This window comes from Osmia bicornis, chromosome 8 (assembly GCF_907164935.1).
Source record: "Osmia bicornis bicornis chromosome 8, iOsmBic2.1, whole genome shotgun sequence".
NCBI classification, from domain to species: domain Eukaryota; kingdom Metazoa; phylum Arthropoda; class Insecta; order Hymenoptera; family Megachilidae; genus Osmia; species Osmia bicornis.
Window position 1 is genome coordinate 7533013 of NC_060223.1, and position 22605 is coordinate 7555617.

Below are 22605 nucleotides of genomic sequence, written 5' to 3' on the forward strand. Positions count from 1 at the left end.
TGGCAAGCAGACGTGCCGTAGGAACGACGGTGATTGGAGATCCCCCGTCGACATGCACGTCGAACTCTTTTTGACTCTTTCGAAGTCGGCACCTGCTTTTGCTTGCTTGCTTGCTTGCTTGCTAGCCTTTGTGATCCTTACCGTCTGCATATCCCTGTCGTATTTTTCAGAATCTGTGCGCGAGCGAACCACCTCTCTGCCGGTGGTGGTGTTTCAAACGAGTATACGCATTGCGTCACAGGCCACGTCGATATTGAACTGGAGGGTACCAAAACAATAAGGTTCCTACTGCGCTTACATCGGTACGCCTTTGTACAAGAGAACTCTCGCTGCTTGATTAATATCGCCGAATTAATATGGATGGAGAGGAAGAGAGACCAACCGGAGTATTTGGTTTATTACCCCGTTACGAAATTTCCATGTTTCTGTCGGAATTCAACTTCTATCTATACTATTACTTCAGATTAATATTTATATATAGATTTTAATTCTATAAATTTGATATATAGGGTGTCCCGAGACTTTACTTTATCAGGCACTCGGACGGCGGACCATGGAGAGAGCCTCAATTTTAACAAAAAGATGGCACACTTAATAATGCAATACTTGCTTTCGAAAGATAGAATGAAATATTTGCCACTGTATGTGGACGAAGAAACTTTTTAATCGGTGAAGAATATATGCAAGTATTGTGTCCGCGTGTTTCTAAAGCGAATCGAGAATATTGGGTCGAGCATCGGAGTCATATGAAATTCTGCGCGCATAGAGATCATAATTCAATCGTTTGTAGCGCGATGAACATGCTCATCCGATTGTGTAACATTACGTAACTCTTTTAGTGATTGACCTGGGTATAGCAACACGTTTACTTATGCAACAGATGACACATTATATGTAGATTTAACTATTGAATGTTGTATTCTTTTTCTGTCATGCTTATACTAACATATTGAGTGAGAACAAGGAGTTAACTTTGCAATTTTTTTCTTCACTATTGCTCAAAATTAAGGGTGAAAAAAATAATTTTTAGAGGGTGAATTTTCCAGCCTGCCCTTCGAATAACACGCAATCCTCCTTGTCATGGTTGAAGGTTTATTTTCAAGGCAAACTATTTGGTTCAGATTTTATGGATAGACTTGTCTGTCTATGGATCATCTCGAAACATGATATTCTTATGGTACACCGTTTTCAAAAGCGACGGTAGAAGAGTCAGTCGACGACCCTTGGAAAAAAATACCAAGGGGTTGTTGACGGCAGCCCTTGGTGCCCGCCCACGCTTCGAAACGCGGAAGTCGTAGTGCCTTTTACCGAGCGGATTTCACGCGGCTCCTCTTTATACACGTAACACGTACTTGGTATTATTCATACGCGAGTCACGTTATATTCAGCCCTTCTTTACTTGTGTGTAAAGGGTAGGCCTTAGTTCTGTCTAAAAGAGTGTCTAAGAAAGAGAGAGAGAGCCATTTTCGAACGGTGTATGTATATCGATTGGCATTACGAGGCAGATCAGTCAACCCAGTCGGTATATACCCTCGTCGAGGCACAAAGAAAACGGTGGCTAAGGAAAGAGATCTCTGTCACTAACGTTGCCACCCCTCTTCTTATCCCGTTCGTGGCTGAGACACTTTGTCACCCTCTCACGCGCTTCCCTCGATTGAGCCTGGCCGACGCTAAAGCTCGAAGACGCGTCAAAAAGAGTTGCCGAATGGAGAAGGAAGACGGATAGATCTTTATTGTTGTCTTCCATCGTGAAATCGGTTTCTGCGGGAAGATTGATTATTGGAGCTAACAATCTAACGAGCCCCCCTTCTATTTACCCCGACAAATCTTTTAAAATTAGGAAATTTTCTAATTCCAAAATTTAAAAATCCCATTCACGTTAATGATAGAAAATCAAATTAGGATCCCTCTTCGGTCTATATTGCACCAGGTAAAATTGAAATTCTAACCGGAAGGGCAAGTTTAATTTGCTGGCAATTGACGAAATATCGATAGAAATACAAATTGGAGGAAAATATAGGTAGAGCAAATTGGTTGGCGAACGAAAGGTTTGGCCGCAAGCCGGTCGAAGCATCGATGCATCGGATCACGTATTTGTACCGGCCGCGGAATTTCATCTCCGAATACCTAGCTGTATTTTCCAACTAGTTCGAACGAAAGAATTTTTCCTCGACCACCGATTTCTAGCTGCGGTCGGGAATTCGTAATAGCCCAGACCGCGGTTCTGGAATGATTCTCTCTCGCCCACCCATCAACAGGAATTATATACTTCTCTCGTTTAGCACCAGGCGAACGGTGTCCAACAGCCGCGATACAGATTAACTTTTCTCTTTGCGGAAGACCGCGAAACTTCCACGCAAAAGCATGGCTCACCGCAAAAGCTCAACGATCCTCTTTGCTCGATCGTTCGCCATTTCATTCTATTTATTTCTAGTAATTCTAACGCGCAGCTATCATTCTTCTAACAGGGTGTTCAAACAACATTTTTTATTTTTTATTTTTTTAAATAACTGAACGTTCTAAGGATCATCGAAAGAATTTGATAAACGTATGTAAGACGAAGTTAAGAAGGAAACGTAGTGAGTCATTTAATATCGTCGGTAATGAACAGCCGCGCCTTGAAGAGGCGGTGCGTGTACGAGTTTGCGGTGCCATGCAGTCCGAGACTTTTTATCGTTCACTCGACGGCGTAGATATTCATCGACGTGGCTCGTTCATCGCCGCGCACCGGAATAAAACGGAAGACAAAGGAGTGTTGCACCGCGTGGTTGCGGGGGTGGCTAGGCAAGACGTCGTCGCGGTGGATGGTAACCCGAGCCGCGACGGGGAGGTCAGTCTTCCAAGATTGACGAACACGATAAATCGACCGGCGGTGACACCAGTTTGAACGACTCGACGCGACAACCCACTGACCTGCGAATCCAATGCATAGAGTTTCTCTGTCGGCCCTGTTCCGCGCCGCGAACGATCCGGAACGCGACGCGTTTCACGAAACACCACCGCATATTCCCATACATATATATATATATATTAATAAAATAAAGAAAATAAAATAAAATTTTTGATGCGAGTATTTTCAGTACTTTCAACTGGTGAAGAAAAGACTTGTATTATTTGAAGAAAAATTTCAAGCAATTTAAATTTTGAAAAAACTAGAAGGTCCTATTACAACCCTTTTCTTTGTTATTAAAAAAACGAGGATTTTTCAAAAGCAATCCTCTAGAATTTCTCTATAAAAAAAAGGAGCAGAGGTTTTACAGAGAGAAGATTGTACAAAAGCTATCGGGAAGCCATTAATACTCGAATCGCGTATTTCCACGAGGATCTCCGTCGACGAGAGTCGCGTCGAGCAACAAGAACAACAAGGCTGATGACGTAGTCGAGGAAAACAACGACGACGACCACCACAGAGGACTGTATTGTCCTGGTCAACGATAAAAGGTTTCGCATCGTTGCAGTGGCAACGTATACCTACCTACTGGGACAGACAGAGAGTACCCCAGAAGAAGACGTGGAAACAGAGTGAAATAGATAGCTGGACGAACAAAACGTAGGAAAAGAAAGAAAGATGAAAAAAAAAATGGAAGAAAAGAAGCGAGAGAGAGAGAGAGAGAGAGAGATCGGGTGCAGCAGATAAAGAGGTCGACGATAATGCTCTCAGTACACCCTGGGTTTCGTAGCTGAGAGCGCACCAGGCGGCCATTATATTGTTTTACCTCTGTATCTCAGCCAGAGATCAACGAGAACGCCGCAGAGTGTTCTGTATACACCTTCGATGTTGGCAAGCAGAGGACGAGGGCAAAGCAGAGTGTACCGAAAGAACGAAATCACAGGGGACCCAGGGCGGTGGTACTTCAGAACCCCGTTGAAATGGAGCGGCAAATGCTGTTCGTTTCGCGGGCAAACTAGGTGTCTTCGTATGAGTCTACTTTGAAGAACCTTGGAAAATTTTCTTATGTTTTCCTTTACTTTGAATAATTAACCCTTTGACCGACACAATGAAGATATGTATAAAATTAGTTAATTTTCAAATTAAAGAAAATTAGAAAATTGAAGTGGTCTGACTCTTGAAAATTCCTTGAATCTTAATAAAATATTTCTATACGAAGAATTACCTATCCAAGAAAGATATTTCCATCGAACCCGCGAGATCGGTATCTATTTTTTTCTTTCGACCGAAATGAAAACACGAACGGGTGACATGTCAGAGATATTGAAATTCTGGGATGGTATTCAGGACTCGTGTCCTCTTTTTTACCCCGTCGTTCGCTTCATACCACGGGACCCGAGAGGTGAAAAAACAATGCCCCATACGACCCGAACCCCTTTCGCGTTTCGATCACTACGGAGTCTCTTTGCGCCCTTGTCTCCTTTCTTTCTTGGCCTCTCTTGTTCGTTTCTATCGTCGCTCTCTCCTCTCTCTTCTTGCCACCCTCTCTCATAGAATTCTTCTGCATGCCACTGCGTCTCGTCTCGTCTCGTCTCGTCTCGTGCAATGGTACAATGCAACTCGGGGATGCATTGTGGATCAGCCTCAGCAGACACCCCACTGATATCCGAACGACGATGGCGACGATGGAGACGACGAGAACAACCATGTTGAGAATGTTAAGTTAGCTGATTTTGATAAATATATCCTAGTAAAAATTTCACAAAACATTTATCAATATATATCGGAAGAATCTGAAGAAAAGGAAAAATTTCGTATCATAGTTTTCTTCGATGCCTTTCAATGACGAAGAAGATCCAAGGTTAGAATTGGCGCGATGATTGCGCGGTAATCTGCTTTTCGTTCAGCTCGACGGAAGGGTGGTAGCAGTTGTCGTATCTGGTTCGCCCGAGGCATCCTCGGCGGAGGCGTGCAAAGGACAGAGAAAATATCTCCAAAGACGGAGACGAATCTCGGACAGAGAGATGCAAATGGGGAGAAAGAGAGAAAGTAGAGAAACAACCCTCCTGACACGGGTTATCCTATAAACGGCACCGTGCCTCCAGCTACGCGGAGATAATCCAGCCCCCGGGGTCCGTGTGCGGTTGAGCGGTCGCAACAGTTACCATATTTGATTGTATCCCTTCTACCCTAGTGGAATACAAAATAATAATACCTACGTCGCGGGCTTACGAATCGAGAGATCCGATTAACGACGCTTGCCAACTTGCGATCTTCCATGGCGTTATAAACAGAGTGAAAAATGAAAGCTATTTAAAAAAGAAAAAAATCCCACAAGATTTCAACGCGTCTCGGTTTAGCAACGCAAAAACGACCAAATTGCAGGCACACGCGTGGCTTGTTTTTCGCTGCTCGTGACACCGTCCGCCACCCTGGCAGGAAAACGCTGGGGCCAAAAGAAATCGCGCGTTTGATGTGCCGCCAAAGGGAACGCGTGTACGAGAGGCTCGAACGTGGGTGGGGGGTTCTCGGGGGGTGCCGAGAGGTCGAGAGAATATTCCGTCGGTCGAGTTACAATTTCGTGTGGGTTGGTCGGTCGACTGCAACCACGTTCCAACCCCAACCCCACCTTCTCTTTCTCGTTTCGCTTAAACCGTTACAATTATTACCGGAAAAGCGCTGCACACGCATGCGGCAAACCGCGGGACCCGCCGACGAAATTACATTGATATTAGTATCGTTTCAGCCGGCAGATTAATTAATTAAAACGCGTGCCTCCGCGCGCCTCTTCCCCTATTTCCCGGATACACCACCCCGCGTACACGCGTTTCTCGCCGCTGGCCACTTTTACCGTCGCACCGCGTACATAGATTCTACGTACGTGTACCGGCGGAAAATGGTGCGAGCGGGTTCTTTGCACGTTCGAGCGGGAAATCGAGCGTGCGTGGCGCGTAACTTTGTCGCGTCCGGTCCTTTCGAAAATACTGTTTCACGGTTGATTGCTTTTTATCGACCTTGTTTTTTTTTTTCACTTAAAACAGTTAAACAGTTTGGGATACAGAAGATAAGTTCGAGTTTCATTATTAAATCGTATAAAATGATTCGTTTTACCTTTTTTCGCGTGCAGAATGTCCGCAGGATCCGGTGGCAGGGCTGTACAGTGACTCGGGCTTAAACTAGGTTGCAACGATGGAAATGGACTGCCAGCTCCCGATGGATACCTACCGGAAATTCAATTCCCATTGAAGTTAAGAAAAATAATATTCTGTAACGATGGAAGAGGGATATGGATACCATGGATTCGGCCTGGGCCAACCAGTTGTCTGGCCATTCAGTAGCCTCAGTTTGTCGTAAACGCTTTCTGCGGGACTGCCAGCACCAACCCCTACGCCAACGCCAGCTACCCCTTGCTGTTGTTGTTGCTGTTGCTGCCGTTGCTCCTTCTGTGCCGCTAAATTTCTCAGTACCCTATTGATGGACGACACCTGAAACATAAAATAGAAAAATGTTAGTAGAATAATAAGGTGTCTTTAGAAATTTCTGTCCAACTTCCACACTCTTGGTCTTCTTTACATCAACGTGGCAGTCTAATTATCATCAAAGAAATTATTATTATTGCCCAGAGTATTCCTCTTCGACGCTTTGTAAATTCTCGAGCAAGCACGATGCCTTGAGAGGAGTTGATAACGTTTATTAGACGTTACATTTGCTTTACCATCATCCTACATTTTCTCAAGAGGAATCTCGCGAACAGAGAGTGGTAGAAAAGAAACAGACACTGGCTTGTTTCCAATCGCGTTTAGCACAGGAAGGACGCCTTTAGGAGATTGCTGGTTGCCTCGAGAGGCGTCCTCCACTGATTCGGATTTATTATAAATACGAAATGTAGAAGGGGTGGAAGGTAAGTCGGAGAGAGAGGGAGAGAGACGTAGGAGAACGCTTCTGCCCGATGAAATGCGATGAGAGCGGTAATTAAAACGATGCGGTGAGCGGCGTGTGTTCCACGAGGGAGTTAATTACCTCTGCCTTCAATTATATCCGTCTCGCGTCACTCCAAGGGGACTTTGGCTTCTGGCAAGCCAAGTACGCACTCGCGCGTCTGCGGTACTCACAATTCACTGAGAAACATGTGTACGCAAGTAGCTATCCATCCGACACATCTTCCGACGATCGGCAATCGCAATTATTAGGGATATAAATAAGTTCGAATGAATTTTTCAAAGATATATTCAAACAGAGGGAGTAATCACTACCTGGCTCCTCCCTAGGAATTTCTTTTTTACAAACGTTCAAACTATTTTTATATATTCTGGATTCTAATTATATATTAATTGAATTCATTAGGAGTGTTAATAGCTAACTATCAGCCCCCTATTAAAAGACTGAATTTTTCAATAAATACCAAAATATTTTCAATAATTTCAACTATAAAATTGTGGTGTACATTAGCTACACCTCAGCATCGTATCTTTTATTTATCCCTTGCAGTCATAAGCTACTCCCGTCGGTTCTGTCACTTACAGTTCCTGTATAAATCCCAGCCAAGTCGTAAAAGAATTCCTACGAACTAAAGCAGTACGTTCCCCTGCTGCCGATAGTTCAGCAATTTATTCTCTACTCTTCCATATATTTCCCTGTTATTCGCGAGGCATGCTTGGCCGAAGTTTTCGCCAGGGAGCATTAAAAATTCCTCACTTTTGACTTTTAATAGGCGGGAGTAATTGTATATTCATTGGAAGGGAGGAAGAGATTATGGTTTGAAATTTCGTAGGTTCTCTAAGGAACGTTCTGAATATTGAAAAATAAAAATATTAGATCGTCTATCTATTTTATCGGATAGGAAAAGGAAAAGAAGGAGAGAGAACGTAGTGGAAGGCAGAGACGAGAAATTGCGTGTCCAGGATTAGCGAGGAGTTCTCGGATCGGCCATGGGAGATTTTCGTTCCCCATGGTTTGTTAGACCCGATGTCACAGTCCCACAGCGTTGAAAAGAGCTGACATCTCGGACCCACGAGCGGAGCAGTGTCATCTCCCTCGGTGCACCATCGAGTCCAACACATTCGAAACACGAAACAGACGTCGTTCTGATACATATATACTCTTCTTCGATATCTCTTCGATGTCCTTCGACGTCACGATGGTATACGACTTTGTAATTTAAAAAAGAAATATACTCTAATCTTCGTGAAGTTAATAAAAAAAAATACTACAATATATAGGGCACTCTATTTGATTTTAATTTATAGAACAAAGAACCACGTTTAGTCAGGAAAAACTCGGGACACCTTGTATAGAAATGGTAAAGTGACTCGATGTCGGAAGCTGGTCACAATGAAAAGTCGTTGCGGCAAGAAGGTACTCGTTGACAAAGCCGTAGGTTCCAAAGAACCGGTGCCAGTCAAACAACAATTCCAAGCTCTGCTGTGACATCGAGTGTCCTGGCTGTTTGACCGTTTTTTGATTGACGTCGACCGCAAATATCGGCGACATTTGTGCCCTGTCTCACCCTCCTCGTTACCGTGACAATCGCGTCGCCTACTAGAAATCGATCCCACAATAGCGCGCTTTCGTCGAGTGTCGCGTACATTCCGAAGAAAAGAGTTTTGCATTTGTCAAACAGCCTGTGATTGATCTGTTTTCAACCACCACTCTACTTTCTAATATGTTTTTACAACCTTTGTGGTTGATAAATTAAAATTACTCGAGAAATAAATAATTTACCATTCCAAATGGTAAAAGGCGATTAGGTATCGAAATTTAAAAGAAATAACAAACACGTGCGTTTCATCGGCGTATCATTGACAATAGGAATCTCGACACGTTTTTAACCGTATCGCGACATAATACGCGATTGACATAAAGAGGGTGCTAGATATTATCCTTATAGCCCGTGCGACTCGTATAAAGGACGACACGCGGCGCGGGGGTTGTTCGAAACACGCCTAGGACCAAGAAGAATCCAACGGATCGATGAAATTAGCATGGACCGTGAAGAGACCGAGGGTGGTCGATCTTCGAAAAGGGTGCCTATCCGTCGAACGGATAGAGACGTCATAATATTATCCTCGTGTGATGCCTTTTAAGCGATTTGATAACGCCACGATGATCATTCGATGATAATATGGATCATCCAGATTATCAGTGTACTTCAATGGTTGTATTGTTGTAGGTATTAGATTTCTAATCTGATAGAAGACACATTCTTTTTCGATTTTTTAAATCGAATGTAAAAATAGAGCGAGAAATATTTTTGCAAAACTAAAATTTCTTGCTACGTGGGGGAGTATCCATGAATGTTGAAAACAGGAAACTACCAAAGTGTCGAAATGGCGACACTTTCATGACTTTTAAATAACCCTCGTAAAGTGTCGTTGACCACGTGGCCTGAACTACTATTTCAGGATGTTTTCGTGATAATAAACCGCCACGTTGTACGGGGCTCGTTCAGACCCCATAATAACGGAAGTGGACTGAATAGAGAAGGAAGAAGGAGAGAATCGCACCCTTCGCTTCTTCCGCTCTTCTCGCTTAATACACTCAGCAGAGAGGGTGGCAGGGACGAAGGGGAGAACGAGCACAGGAAATACGCGACTACCGCGGATAAGCACTCGTAAAAATTGCACTACCATAAACAGACATGCTAAACAGTATCCTCGCTAAAAGATAATAATAGTTCTGGCTAGGGTGGACCTGCCCCCCCTAGTTATTCTATGATTCTATGATCCTAAGATTCAACATTTATTTAAAAAATTTTTAAATTCTAACACTTGACGCTTTCAACAAATCTACAGCTAAAAATTTATAGAAATTATCGAATGGTGAAAAAGAAAGAAAAAGGAATGAACGCGATCGAATAAAATCATCCTTCTCGCTGTATTTTCTCCGTTTCCCGCTTATTTGCCATACGAGATGAGACACGTGCTAACCGCATCTCGAGTGCACGCAGACACGAGAACATTGGAAGGCAAAATGTCATACAAGCTGTCATTAAGTCACCCCTCTGCGGGATAAGCACGAGCGAGTGTCGTGCAAGCACCTAAATCACAGGTTACGCGATTTCTGGATCCATACATCGTCACGTAACAAGAGTATATCGTGTCATGCGGTTTCCGTTCTTCGACACTCGATGATATAATGATTTAACCATTGCCTCAAACACGTCCCTTATCGTGCCGTAATATGTACATGTGTTTCGCATTCAAGAGGTGATCTATACAAGTGTCCTTATATGGCGGTTAATTTTCTGTCGAGAGATTCTGCTCTTGCAGAATTTTTTGTATTTTTATTCTACGATAAATTGGCGATGTTACGTAGAAAAGGGAGCGAGCAACGCTCCCACGAAATCTAAAACAGGAAAAACCTGGTAATTTTTCGGTGATTATTCCCAATTGCAATTGCAACGAATCTGAACGCTTAGGGTGAATCGGCACCGCCACGCGTCGATACGCCGATTTGCAATATAAATCTTGCACCCTCTATGGTGCTCTAGCCACCCCATACCGCGTGGGAAATCCTGTCTGGATCAAGTCGAAGGAGAGAAAAAAAGATGCAATTGTATTCGTGACAGCTCTATTAGTAGCTACTCGCCTTTGCTTGATCTTAGATTATCAAATTTGTAAAACTATGGAGCTTGAAATTGATGAAAATTCCGAAAATAATTTCGACAATTTTCAGGTAAGATATTGAAAATGTTAGAGAATCCTTAATGGAGGATTCGATAATGAGCCGGCAGTTGAATTGCCAGGATATAAATGAATCGGCTGGTCGAAAACGAGCTACGAAAGGAGGTGGGAAGCAATTCTAGGCAACGAAGACGATCCTTTCTCGTGTATCGTTATCTAGTAAGCCATTATTCCACGAGTTATCGTCGCTAGTTTGATTTATCGTTCGAGCCACCCAAGAAACTTGGCTGAGCCTTTACTTCCGTCGTACATGCCACCAATTGTGCCACCAAGAAAATCATGGCAGAGGTAAGATAATGCAAAATGATTGGCGAATAAACCTCTAAAATATTTTAAGTAATTCTTTTTTTTTTAACTGAATAACGAGACATATAACCATAGGGATCTAAAGAACGAGGGATGAGATACGAATAGCATTTAAATAGAAGTCGAGAAATGCATGGCATTCGCAATTTAAAATGCATCGTAAAACAACAACGAAATGAAAGGCCATCTCTCTCTCTGTACTCGACAAAAGATCGTCGAGCGTTGGATGCCTGATGCCACGTATAATCACAGCTTTTAATCTGGAACGACGTAGGGGTAGTTTTTGGCGGCGGTATAGGGGCTGGTTCGAAGACGTCTAACGGGGTGCTGGTGTGGAGGTAGAAGAAGGGATGCTGTATTCTAGAACGCGGCAGGGGGTTCCATAGAGTAATACAGGGGCGGCTAGGACGCCACGCGTCGCACGTTATTGCCTCCTGCACGCACCGTGGAGAACGCATCACCAGCTACCCTCGCCACCTCCTACTTGGATTCCTACGATCAGACCTCCAATTCAGAGATTTTCCATCGAGGGTACCGTTTGTTGCGTGCAACATATTCTGGATTACATAACTCCCAAGAACAGGTGGTATTTCTGTTGCTTTCTTCAAAAAGTATTGTTGAAGATATTACGAAAGGGTTAAAAAATGTTGTTACATTGAATTTCATGATTTGAACTTTGCGAAATTTCTTAACGAAGCAGAACAGAGGGGGAAGGATGCAGAGGACCAGTTTCGTAAAAACTGGCCAGAGAAGATCAAAGTGCCTGATAGCCTCCTTAAGAGGAAAACGTTGAAGACAATCGGTCAATCGGTTACCCGATATCCTTTGGCTGTACGCTCGTCTTCGAGATGACACACGCTCGTTTATGCATAGAGGTGGATCCGATCCTCTCTGATTGAACGGGACAGCCGCCACACGGTGGTTGAACTTGAACGGCGACGAACAGTTCGGTATAAGGTTGCCGGCCCACTCGGCGGTTAAAGTGACGTTAACTGCTTCGACAGAGGTATCCTTCGACGAACGAAGGCTTCGAGATGTATCGTTAACTCGCTCGAAGCCTCGTTCGATCTCTCCTCGAAAGGACACCTCAATTCGAAAATGTTTAACGCGATTTCGCTGATGAAATATTGCAAAATCCTCTGTTTTAATTTTGAAGAGGCTGAATTACAAATGTTACTTCATCATATTTTTGTCAAATATGAAATATCTTAAATAAAGTTCATCGAAAACATATTGCAAGTGTTCGGTTGGAGTAAGTTCCAGGGTAAGAAATTAATTCCATAAGAGCAACGTCCAGCGGGTACGACGGCGACGGTTCGGTGATTAAAAGGGACGCCTCGCGTCGCGTCGGGTCGAGTCTCGTCGGCTCGCGTGAAAGAAAAAGAGCGGAGCGACGTGGCGATAAAGGATAGCCCATGGAAATAAGGGAAAGCGTAACGAAGAGAGGATAGAAGGAAGAAATGCTGGACCAAGGGGATGAAAAAGGAGGAGGGGTGGGGTTCGCTGAGAAATACATAATGCAGTAGCCGGACGTCTCCGACACCCTCGCCAACCCTCGACCACCGAGTCCGGGTCGGTCTAGAGCTCAAGACGATGGCTGCAGCCGTTCCTCCGTGAGAGGAACACGGAAAGGAGGGGTTGCTCGTGGCACCAGCCAGCAAGGAGGGGTTGGTAACACGAGAGGACGAAGGGGTGCATTGATTTACGCGGACAGGGCAAGCCGAGGGTGTCTCCAAGGCGGACGTACAGGGGCCAACAATTCACTCGCCTCGGGTTCCACCAGCCATCCATTACTTTGCCTCTTCTACCGGTAAGATCCCACCCCTTTCCACCACCCACCCATCCCATCCCTAACACTTCTTTCTCTCTTGGCATTGCTGCGGTTACGTACATCTGGGGGACCCGGTTGTCACATGTCCCAACAGACATTCCTGTCCTCGTGGTATTTTTCTTTCTTTTTTTTTAGAAATCAAGGATTTGCGATGAGCTGGATCATTAAGAAGATTGCTAACGTTAAACTCATTAATACCAAAAATAATACTAAATTTGTATGGTGTTGATCATCAATGGCAGGGAGTTCGATATCAGATATCTTCCTGCTATGATAGGTAGATTACCGAATAGCAGACATGACTAGGGTGCTAATAGAGACGATTGGTCGTTCAAACGGTCATCAGGTTTGCTGTAGCATGTGAAAACAACGTGCAAACGCGACCCTGAGAGGATCCATTCACAGTGGTGGACTATTAATTACAGGGACACGCTTGGTCACCACAGGAAATCGTGCTACCCCTGATTCAACTCCCTTGTGACACTCGTGATATTCCACCCCTAAGTCAGCGAACGAGAGTATACAAGGTTAGCGTGAATGGCATGTGGTCAGTATCTGGGGAAATGTCAGTAATCCTGTCATTTGGACACTCGAATCAACCCCTTGAACTTTCCAAAGTTAATGAAAGACAATTTAGAAGGAAATTCTTTCATCGACTTTCTTCTTCGACTTTGGTGGAATTGATACTCCAACGAAGTTAATGATTCATTTTTTTTTTTAACTTTAATACAAAATGTCAAGTTTTGACAGTGGATAGAAATCGAAGTATACAGCAACCACTCGTAATTTCGAAGTGTTCATTGGGGGTGAGACATCAATGTCAACTCCCGGAAAGAACGATCGCGGTCAGGCTGGCCAGCTCAACGAATGTGATCTCGTTTGACAGTGGTTCTCTCTCAATTTACAGTATCATTTTCCAATATATATGGTCTGATCGTTAATCATTTTATTTTAAAGAGAATATATTGAATTGTTTATTAGGATGTTAAATGTCACAGCACAGTAGACACGTTATAACTGCATCACTGCACAATAGTGCTGTACAATGATTGCAAAAATTGAAAGAAACAAAGCTTGGACAAAAATGTCTTTGTTCCTGAAAAGAATATTACGTGAATATAACCAGATAAAATTGAAATGAATCAAAAGATTTTCTTTGTGTCGTCGAAAATTGGCTGAGAACCACTGCCAGTATTCCGGAATCAGTGGTGCGAGTAAACCAATAACGCGTCCGCCACGCCGGGTGCCAGATTCAAATCCGACCGGGGACTGAAACGGCATTCGACGACGAAACGGATAGCTAGAGCTTCACAGGACATTTCGAAAGCGACGCCACGTCCTGCACCCGTTTCGGGTTTGTCAAATCATTGTCCATTCGATCGTTCACGCGGCTCTTCTCAAAGCTCGGAAAATACTGTTTTCCTTCTTTCGATACAACCCGGATTAATTGCACATTCTTTTGCCATGGAAACATACTATGACTATCTTTATTACAAAAAGAAAGAAAAAGGATTTTTCTAATTTGCCATTGAACCAATCATCATTTCATCCCTTATTTGGCTTTCGAAAATTTGTTCAAAATTAATAACTGAATTTTACAAAGATGAACAGAATAATGATAATTTTTTACAAAAGCTAAAAGAACAATTTCAACAATTTCGATTATTCGGAAGATATTGAAAAATTCCTGGAAACAAAGGAGGAAAAGGTTGGACCCCGATAGGGAATCAAAACTGATCAGAGGAAAAATTCGCGATCGCTCGAGTGGTAGAGGAGGAAAGATTCGCGATGCATCAAGCATCGTTCCCGCATTCTTTCGAGCGAGAGCAAGCTTCAGCTTCGGATATTCAAGAATATTCCGGCCGTTTTACGGGGGTGTACGAAGCGTGTCCAATTTGATGGCATTACAATAACGGGGGTAATGTCTGAGAATAATGAAATTTCCCTCAATCACCGCGACCCGCTTCGAATACGTCCTCCCTCGCCGTCCCTCTTTCTTTTTCTCGCCCGTTCTTCTTCAGGTTGAACTACGAGTTTTCGACGTGCCGAGGAAAGGATACAACGTGGAAGAAAGGAAATGTGCGGACGTTCGTACGATAGCGACCTTTCGAAATCGATTTCAATTCTTATTCAGCCAGAAAACTAAGAGCATTCGTTGAGTTTCTTAAAACAATTTTTCCTAAAATTATTGTCAACAAAGTATAAGAAGAAAATTTTTTTAATTTCCCTCTCTTTTGAAGAGCAACAAAGTATGAAACCGAAAGTTTCGAAGAGCAATATTCTTCGGAGGTACATCCAAGGTATCGTTATTGCAGGGAATCCAGCAAAAGAGAAATTGCTTTCCTCGTGATTTTCCTTTTATTTCGCCATTCGGTCGATCCGGTTTGTTCGCGAACCCCTTCCCCGAGACTCCGTGCCCCCGACGTCGACGCAATAATTCTCGGCCGAACTGTACATAATGGAATATTACACGGGCCATTAAAGAAACGTTAATCTTCGCCACAACAAGTTCAGAAGCTCTTGCAGGATGTTCAAACGCGGCCCTGGGATTATACTTACTTTGTGCGGCAAGCTTTGATCCTCCTTTCGGCCTCCAGGCTCCCTTGGCCCTCCCCGTGTAATTTGTTAAAGCGTTAAATCGTTACGTTCACCGTTTTGGTTAATTGACTAATCACCGATTCGCAATTATTATTCATACTTGCATTTAAATCCCAGGGAGGGTGTAAGAGGAACAAGATTATCTGAAATTTTAATTCTTTTTCTAAAATTACTATTTATATCGAAGACAGTTGACATTCGGTATTTCCCCATGACGATAAAAACGCTCGTGATCCCCGAGTTATCCCTTTCTCTTGGAATTTTCTGTCGAAGCATCTGGGCGTAGGAGGATGGTGTAGGTACGATGGTGTCGAGGCCATTACGGAGGCGCGATGGAAAGAAAGAGGAAGGAAAAAAGGAAGAGGGTGGAGTAAGAAGAAGGTCGGCAAGAGGAAAAGAGAATTTAGCGACCCTCTTTTACTTTTTACCCTGAGCAAGAGTCGAGAGCCCCTTAGCCACCGTTTATTGGACGCATGCAAATATCCATGGCAACGAGGGACCACCATGAGAAGCAACCCCGTCGCGAACTCTGAACGTATTAGTGGGTGGAGTGTAAGTCTTCGAGATCGAGCAGAAAAAAGGGAAATTTCCTTTTGATCCGTGCGTTATATTCCCCTTTCCATCCTTTGCAATTTCTTAATTGATTCCTTTATCTGCTGAACCTTCTTCGTTTATCCATACACCACCCTACTTTGTATTCCTATAGATCCTTTGAGAGATGAATATTTTTTACCGAATGCTACATTTTATACATTATAAATTCATTTAATGGCAAATGTCATCCTGTGCTTTTTTTTTTTTACTTGAAATATTAAGCTTGCACTCGAATGCATCCTGATGCTCGAGTTATGAGATAAATAAACAATTACACATCGCGTAGAATAACATTTACCCTTCGTTCCCATTGTAATATTTCATTATGCAATAAATAAGCGATTACACGGTTGTATTTGCACAAATGATACACGGTTGCACGCGTTTCGCATTAAACGGAACATTGAATGAAAGTGCAGAAAAACGGGTGGGTTGAATCACGATGATGTTTCTCAGGGTAACAAGGATAACGGGGTTTATAAAGCATGTCGCAAAACACGCGTAATGGAGCTCGACTTTCCTGGGATGGAGGTCGTAAGCGACAGAGCGTATTGTCGACACCGGGGCTTTCTGTACGCGTGCAAAATACAATCACATTTGCATAGATAGCAGAGACGGGGGAGGAATGAAGATCAGTTTTCTGCTAGGTGACTATGGGGAGTGTTTATGGGAGTCGATGAAATCTCTGTATAAACGGAACGACACGAATAACGTTCCCTACATCATTAACCATTCTGTTACGTGTTTTATGTGGACGATGATTTTTCGTCAAACTGATTTTGATAAATATTCCTCCATTTCATTTATATTTCGAAAACGAAAATTTATTTATACGTTTCTGTTCTTTTGGTAAAGGAGTAACCCTCGGACGGCGGACCATGGAGAGAGCTCTGATTTTAGTTTAATCGCGTATCTCATCATTTTTATTTTCTAAATCTTCAATATATCAAACTTTTTCATTTAAAAATGATACATTTAACTTTGGGCCATGATTGACCCAGGTCCCACTGTTCAAGGGTTAAAATATAAACAGATAAACGAAATCATTGATGGATTAATGAAACTGGTACTTACACTAGGAATGTTATCGTTCGTACAGACACCTTCTTGAAGCAAACGATCCCTGATCTCCCACGCAAAAATGGAAGGACACTCGCTTTTGTAGAGTGAGATCTTGTTCACAACTTCCGCTGTGGCTACGCGCGGTTTACTGCCACCGATTGCTCTGGGCCTTATAGAACCGGTCTCATAGTACCTGCAATAGTAAGAATTTGCGGTACAATGCGGTACACCTAATGTTTATCTCCTCTTGCGTCTGATTAGTTAAATAATCATTTGCGATAATGGAAACTTGAAATTTTTTTAATTCCTCGATCTTTAAACACTGAACGGAGAATGTTTCGAAAAAAGATAGTGAAAGAAGGAGAATACTTGGACCGAGCAATATTTCAACCAACCTTCCGAGAATCTTTGAGACGCAACCATTGCTGACCTGCAGGATCCTGGAAATGTCGCATGGTCGAGCGCCAGAATGCGCTAGCTCGACGATCTTTTGCCTCGTTGAATCTGGAAGCGGTCTACCGCCGACGAACACACCCCCGAGCTGATTCACTCCGCTGTGGCCTGAAATGAAAACACGATGATCCATTAAAAATTACCATTGTCCGTCGAATTATTTTCACCCGATTTTCTAGTTAATTTATGTTAACCTCCGTTTAACACTGGGTTTACGAACGTTCTTGCAAGAAACAAAGAACATTTTGAACGGTCTAATATCCAAATATTTTACAAAATCTTTGATAATTCTAATTATTCCAAATTTAGATAAATTTGAAAAGTTAAATCTGTCCTCGAAATTGAATTTGTCACATCTTCGCGTGTCTCCGCCTTCGAAGACCTTCTAAACGTTCTCGTGTCTCCACGAATAATAAACTTCTCTCCCTATAGATTATAGATCATGCGCTTTTTTTTCTGTGTCCCTCTTCAGAGCCGTCGGAAGAGGCAGAAAAAAGAAGAAGAGGTCTCTTTTCTCCTTGGATCTCGTCGTTCTCCAAGAGGGTGAACGAGCTCGGGCAGGGGGTTGGCTGCAGGCGTTATAACGTTAGCGAATCCCATCGTAGATAATCTTCGACTCATTGTGTCGATGACAAGGCTCGCACACACACACACACATAGACACACAGGTACATGTGGTATTCGAGCCGTTCGAAAGTCAGGATTCTTCGCAGATCTTTTATACTCCAGCAGCCGCCGTGTCACAGGGCTGCCACGCCCTTATTTTTCGGGGGTGAAAACCGCTAGATAGCGACTTATGGTTCGAAGGAAAGAAAAAGTCACGACACTACGAATGGAAGGTGAATTCTGAGAAAGAAACATTTTTCTTGACACCTCGAATCATTCTATTCCAAATCACTTGGATTATCAACTTTCTTGTCATTTTAATTGCAAATGAAGCGTTTACCAGAGGTACAAGAATTATAATTAAAAAAGAATGGCTACAGTGGACAAATTCAAATTCGACTTATTTGCTTCTCGACTCATGAAAAAATGCCTGCACAATGTATTCAGTCAACTGCGAAGCACAAAGGAGGATCGATAATGGTATGGGGATGTTTTATCTATCATGGTGTAGGAGACGGTATAAATTGATAGGTGTTTGGATAAAGAAGAATATACAAATATTTTAGAGGTGAACGGCCTTTCGTCTAGAATTCAAATAGAAGTTATTGCTGATTTTCAATCAAATTTTTAGGCTGCCACCCCATGCAAGGATCCCCTAGCCAAACACTCTGTATAATATTATGAATTTTTAATAATTCCGTTCGCGCACTAAAAATTGATGGAATATGAAAATACCTTCGGTTTGGAGAGATCTTCTCTGATCGTGTACCGACTCGTCGAAGCCTCAAGAACGAATACACATACGATCATGCTTCGGCACGGCTGCCGGCCGTGTTTATCTCAAAGGATTATCTGTCTCTCGAACGCGGTACCAACTCTACTGGTTGCGCTGAACGAAAATAAAAATTATCCTGAATCCACGCGTAACAAATTGCAGCAGAACAGTTAACTATAGATCTTCGATCATATAAAATTACCGGTTCTACATAATTAATTTATCAAGCACAAAAATTAAGTAATAAAATAAATATAAAATTTCGAAAATAAACAAATATTTTTGTTTTTTATTATCGAGAAAATAGAAGATCGTATTTGTCCTGCGTTTATTCCTGAGCTCCAATCCGTTCTTAATTTATGACACTGTTTAGACGTTTATACGCTTTCGAAAAGCGGTGAGTTATAGGCAGCCACGGAGAAAAGGTTTTTTTTCTGAATGAAAGGAACACTCGTATCGGGTGTAGCTGCACGCGAAAAATCATTTTCGAAAGTCAATCGACCGTGAGCCAACTCCCTACCCTTACCCCTCTTTTCGTCAATCGCATACGCTCGTAAATCTCCCTTGTAACTCTGCGACACGTCGAATTAGCCCTGTCTGGAAATTTTTGTAAACCGATCTGTCTATAAACCACCTTTTCTCAGATGAAGAAAAGAGACATTGTTTAGATGAAATTTTGAAAAATTGATAAAAGTTCAGAAATTTTTATTTTTTATAGAGGGACATGGTAGGGTTGGTTGAAATATTACCTTGAAAAGGATAGAAAATAGAGAGGGGTAACAAAGGGGGACAAGCTAATGAAGTTCTAATAAACGAGAGGCTTAGTGTTCTCCAGCACCCTTCCTACTGATATTTAATACAAACGTTACAATATCAAAACACGTTCTCTCTGTCAGAATGGCCACTTGAAAGCGCACCCCATGGCTAATACTCGCGGGGTTACACTTTGCATTGCCTGCCATCAAGGTGTACCCCCTTCTATTCGTAGATAAACAGTAACACGTACACACGTGCGCAACTACTCTCACAATGAAACTATAATTCTCTCTCTGTCTACGTTTCGCAGTGCGCTATTTGCTCGAGTTATTATTGCTCGTTAAGGAGCGGCATTCGAAGCTCGACAATTCCCCGCTTTCACCCCCCTTTTCAAGCTTACCGACACCCATGCTGTTTTTTGTTTGTTCCTTTCTTACAGGGTGTCATTGCTCATTCCTCCTTGATTTATCGAGCTTCATGTATTAATGATTAAAAAGTTCATTTAAAACTCACGAATTTTTCTGGATTTTAAATCAACCCCTTCGAGTCGGTAATTTTGCTACTAATTTAAATTTTCAGGTCAAATGAATTTAAAAATAAAGGAAATCTCTCGGGATTAATCGGTAATCTACATTTTCCTATCAAAAAGATTTTAATCAAGTTTCCTGAGAATTTTCTTTCAACACAGAGAAAAGAAAATCGCGGCGATTAAAATTCTCTTTAGCAACATTTTCCTAGAAAAAGATTCATCGCATGCAAGACTCAGCACCGACAACATGATGAATCACGTTCCCCGCTCGAATCTCGTTTAATCGATAATTGATCACCGTTCTTTTGTTTTTCGAGCTCGGTTTCGCTCAAGGAATTTCCATCGACGAATTTAATCGATGATAATAGCCGCTTTTCACGCTGCTGTCTCGCTAATTTCTCGACTACCCCGGCAAGATAAATGGTTAGATAAATAAAGTATGCTCGAACGTCGTTCTTTCCGTCGATAGGGCACCGGTAACGGAAGTAAAAGTGGTGGCTTCGAGGGAAAAAAGAGAAGCTCGTTTACAAACGAGAAACAGAGCCTCGCTGACGCGACGGCTGAGACCGCACATTCATCATTCGACCAACTTCTTGTTCCTCTTCTTCTTCATTTCTTTTTTCTTCACTTTTATTCTTCTTCTTCTAGAATCTAAATGGTCTGTCCGTTAGTGTCGTAATTAGCGATGAGCTAGTAATTGCTTTGAATATACAGACTGTTCTTTAATTAATCTGACATCGTCCGACCAATTAGTTAATCCTCTACTTTTTTACTTTTATTCTTTCTCTAAGTAATATTACTATTTCTGTTTCGTTTAAAAAATTCCGATTCTTCAATTATGTAACGGTTGGAAACGTTCGATGCGTCGTCCATTATCCGTGGATAATTTAGCGCGATTGTGGCTGAAAGTTGGGTAGAGTTTCGCGACAAGCGTGGAAACAGCTCGTAAAGTCGGTAGAATACATTCCGTGGCGGGACACGGTGAACCGATTAAGGTGGTCGGTTGGTGTCTCGGTGGCGGAGCTTGTTGGTGTCTCAATCGGCTCTGCGCAGAAGTGTTTCCGGAGAATGAATGAACAAGACACCCCTGGAAGCATTTCGAGCTGCTCAACTTCCAAGAGGGAGGAGTCAAGGGATGCCCACTTGGCCTCGAGTGCTTGAGTACCACGCGGCGAGGATAATCGCTCGAGAGGATAAAGAGGACACCACCGATCTATCTACCCTATCGGTCAAAAATCTTCGGTCACTATCCTCTAACAGATTTTCAATCATTTTTTTATTATCTGAAGAGTTCATATATTGGAAGATTAATTTTTGAAGAAACAGTGTAAAATTTAGAAAATAAAAATGATACGAAGTTCGGAATTAAATTAAAATTGGGACAAAAATTTCTCAGTCATTTTCAAAATAATACTGCAACCTACCCTTATTTCTCCATCGATCTACCATGAAAGAAATAACAGGTACCTACTTGTTGCTAAAATCCGACCTCGAAACGGAGAAGGCAAACTTCTACGCCGGTAACAAGATAATTTCGAAACGTCCCCCCAAAGAAGCTGCGAACGACAAACCAATGCGAATAGATGGTCCGTTCTCGTGCAAAACTTCAATGTCGAATAGTATATAGGTCGTTTATTTTGTCGGCAAAATCGTTGAATAGAACAAGAATCTCTGTCTCTTTCTTCGCTAGTTTATTGAGACAGCTAAGAGAGGATATGACGAGGGTCAACGGTGTACAAAACTGACCGACACGGCAGGTAAAAGAAGGAAAAGCTAAAACGTGGAAAAACGTTGGAAAGAGAAACGACAACAGCAGCTATCGTCATAATAGCTTCATTGTTGCGGACATGTTTTCAAAATGAGAATCCTGTCGAACATCGACTGGTCCTCGTGACCCGTGGCACAATGAAAGCTCTCGAGTATTTGTTGTATTTGCTCTTCAACCATCGTACGATACGTGTCCTCTCCCTTCCTTCCTCGACGACTTTTCCCGAAAACGATACGTGCTACCGACAGTTATTAGCGTTATTAATGGCCCTCCATTGACAACTCGATTCATCTCCGATCGTCTATTTGTAACGAGGGGAGAAGGATCGACTGTTCGGCAGATGTACAAACCTTTTGCCTCGAGGCTCAAAAGGAGATTGAACAACGATCCTGAAAGGTGTCGACCGTGAATATTAGTTGTATATGTACTAGGCTGTGACCTAGGTTTCTCTTGGTTAAGGGGAAATCGAGCCTCCCACCATCTTGGATAACACTTGGAATACCTTTTCCTTACACTTCCCCTTAACTAAGGGAAAAGTAGCTGTGCTTTTCTTCTTCAGGTATCGATGACACTTCAGATAGGGCAATTTTTATTTGAACCTTTTTTATTATATTCTTCGATACTTCTAAATCCAGATGAAATATCTACTTGAAACACTTATAAATGTTTTAGTCTTTCCCCCTTTTGATCCATCTGTTAATCATAAGTGTCTCTATGTTAATAGGGTCCTCTTTGACCATGTTTCTCAGCTACGG

At 42.5% G+C, this 22605-nt stretch overlaps 1 protein-coding gene across 3 annotated transcripts in view; it reads right to left on the reverse strand.

The window, feature by feature from the left end:
* The window catches only part of LOC114877946 (paired box protein Pax-6-like), a 59396-nt gene that overhangs the window by 14973 nt on the left and 21818 nt on the right, over positions 1-22605 (reverse strand). For 2 of the 3 annotated variants that reach the window (XM_046286623.1, XM_046286622.1), the window contains 4 exons: positions 17359-17524; positions 16976-17159; positions 6185-6375; positions 6002-6111 (listed from right to left, as the gene is read on the reverse strand). In XM_046286623.1, the coding sequence (XP_046142579.1) occupies positions 6002-6111; positions 6185-6375; positions 16976-17159; positions 17359-17524 (651 nt within the window). The remainder of the gene's footprint in view (positions 1-6001; positions 6112-6184; positions 6376-16975; positions 17160-17358; positions 17525-22605) is intronic. The other variant, XM_029191149.2, reaches the window with a different exon arrangement.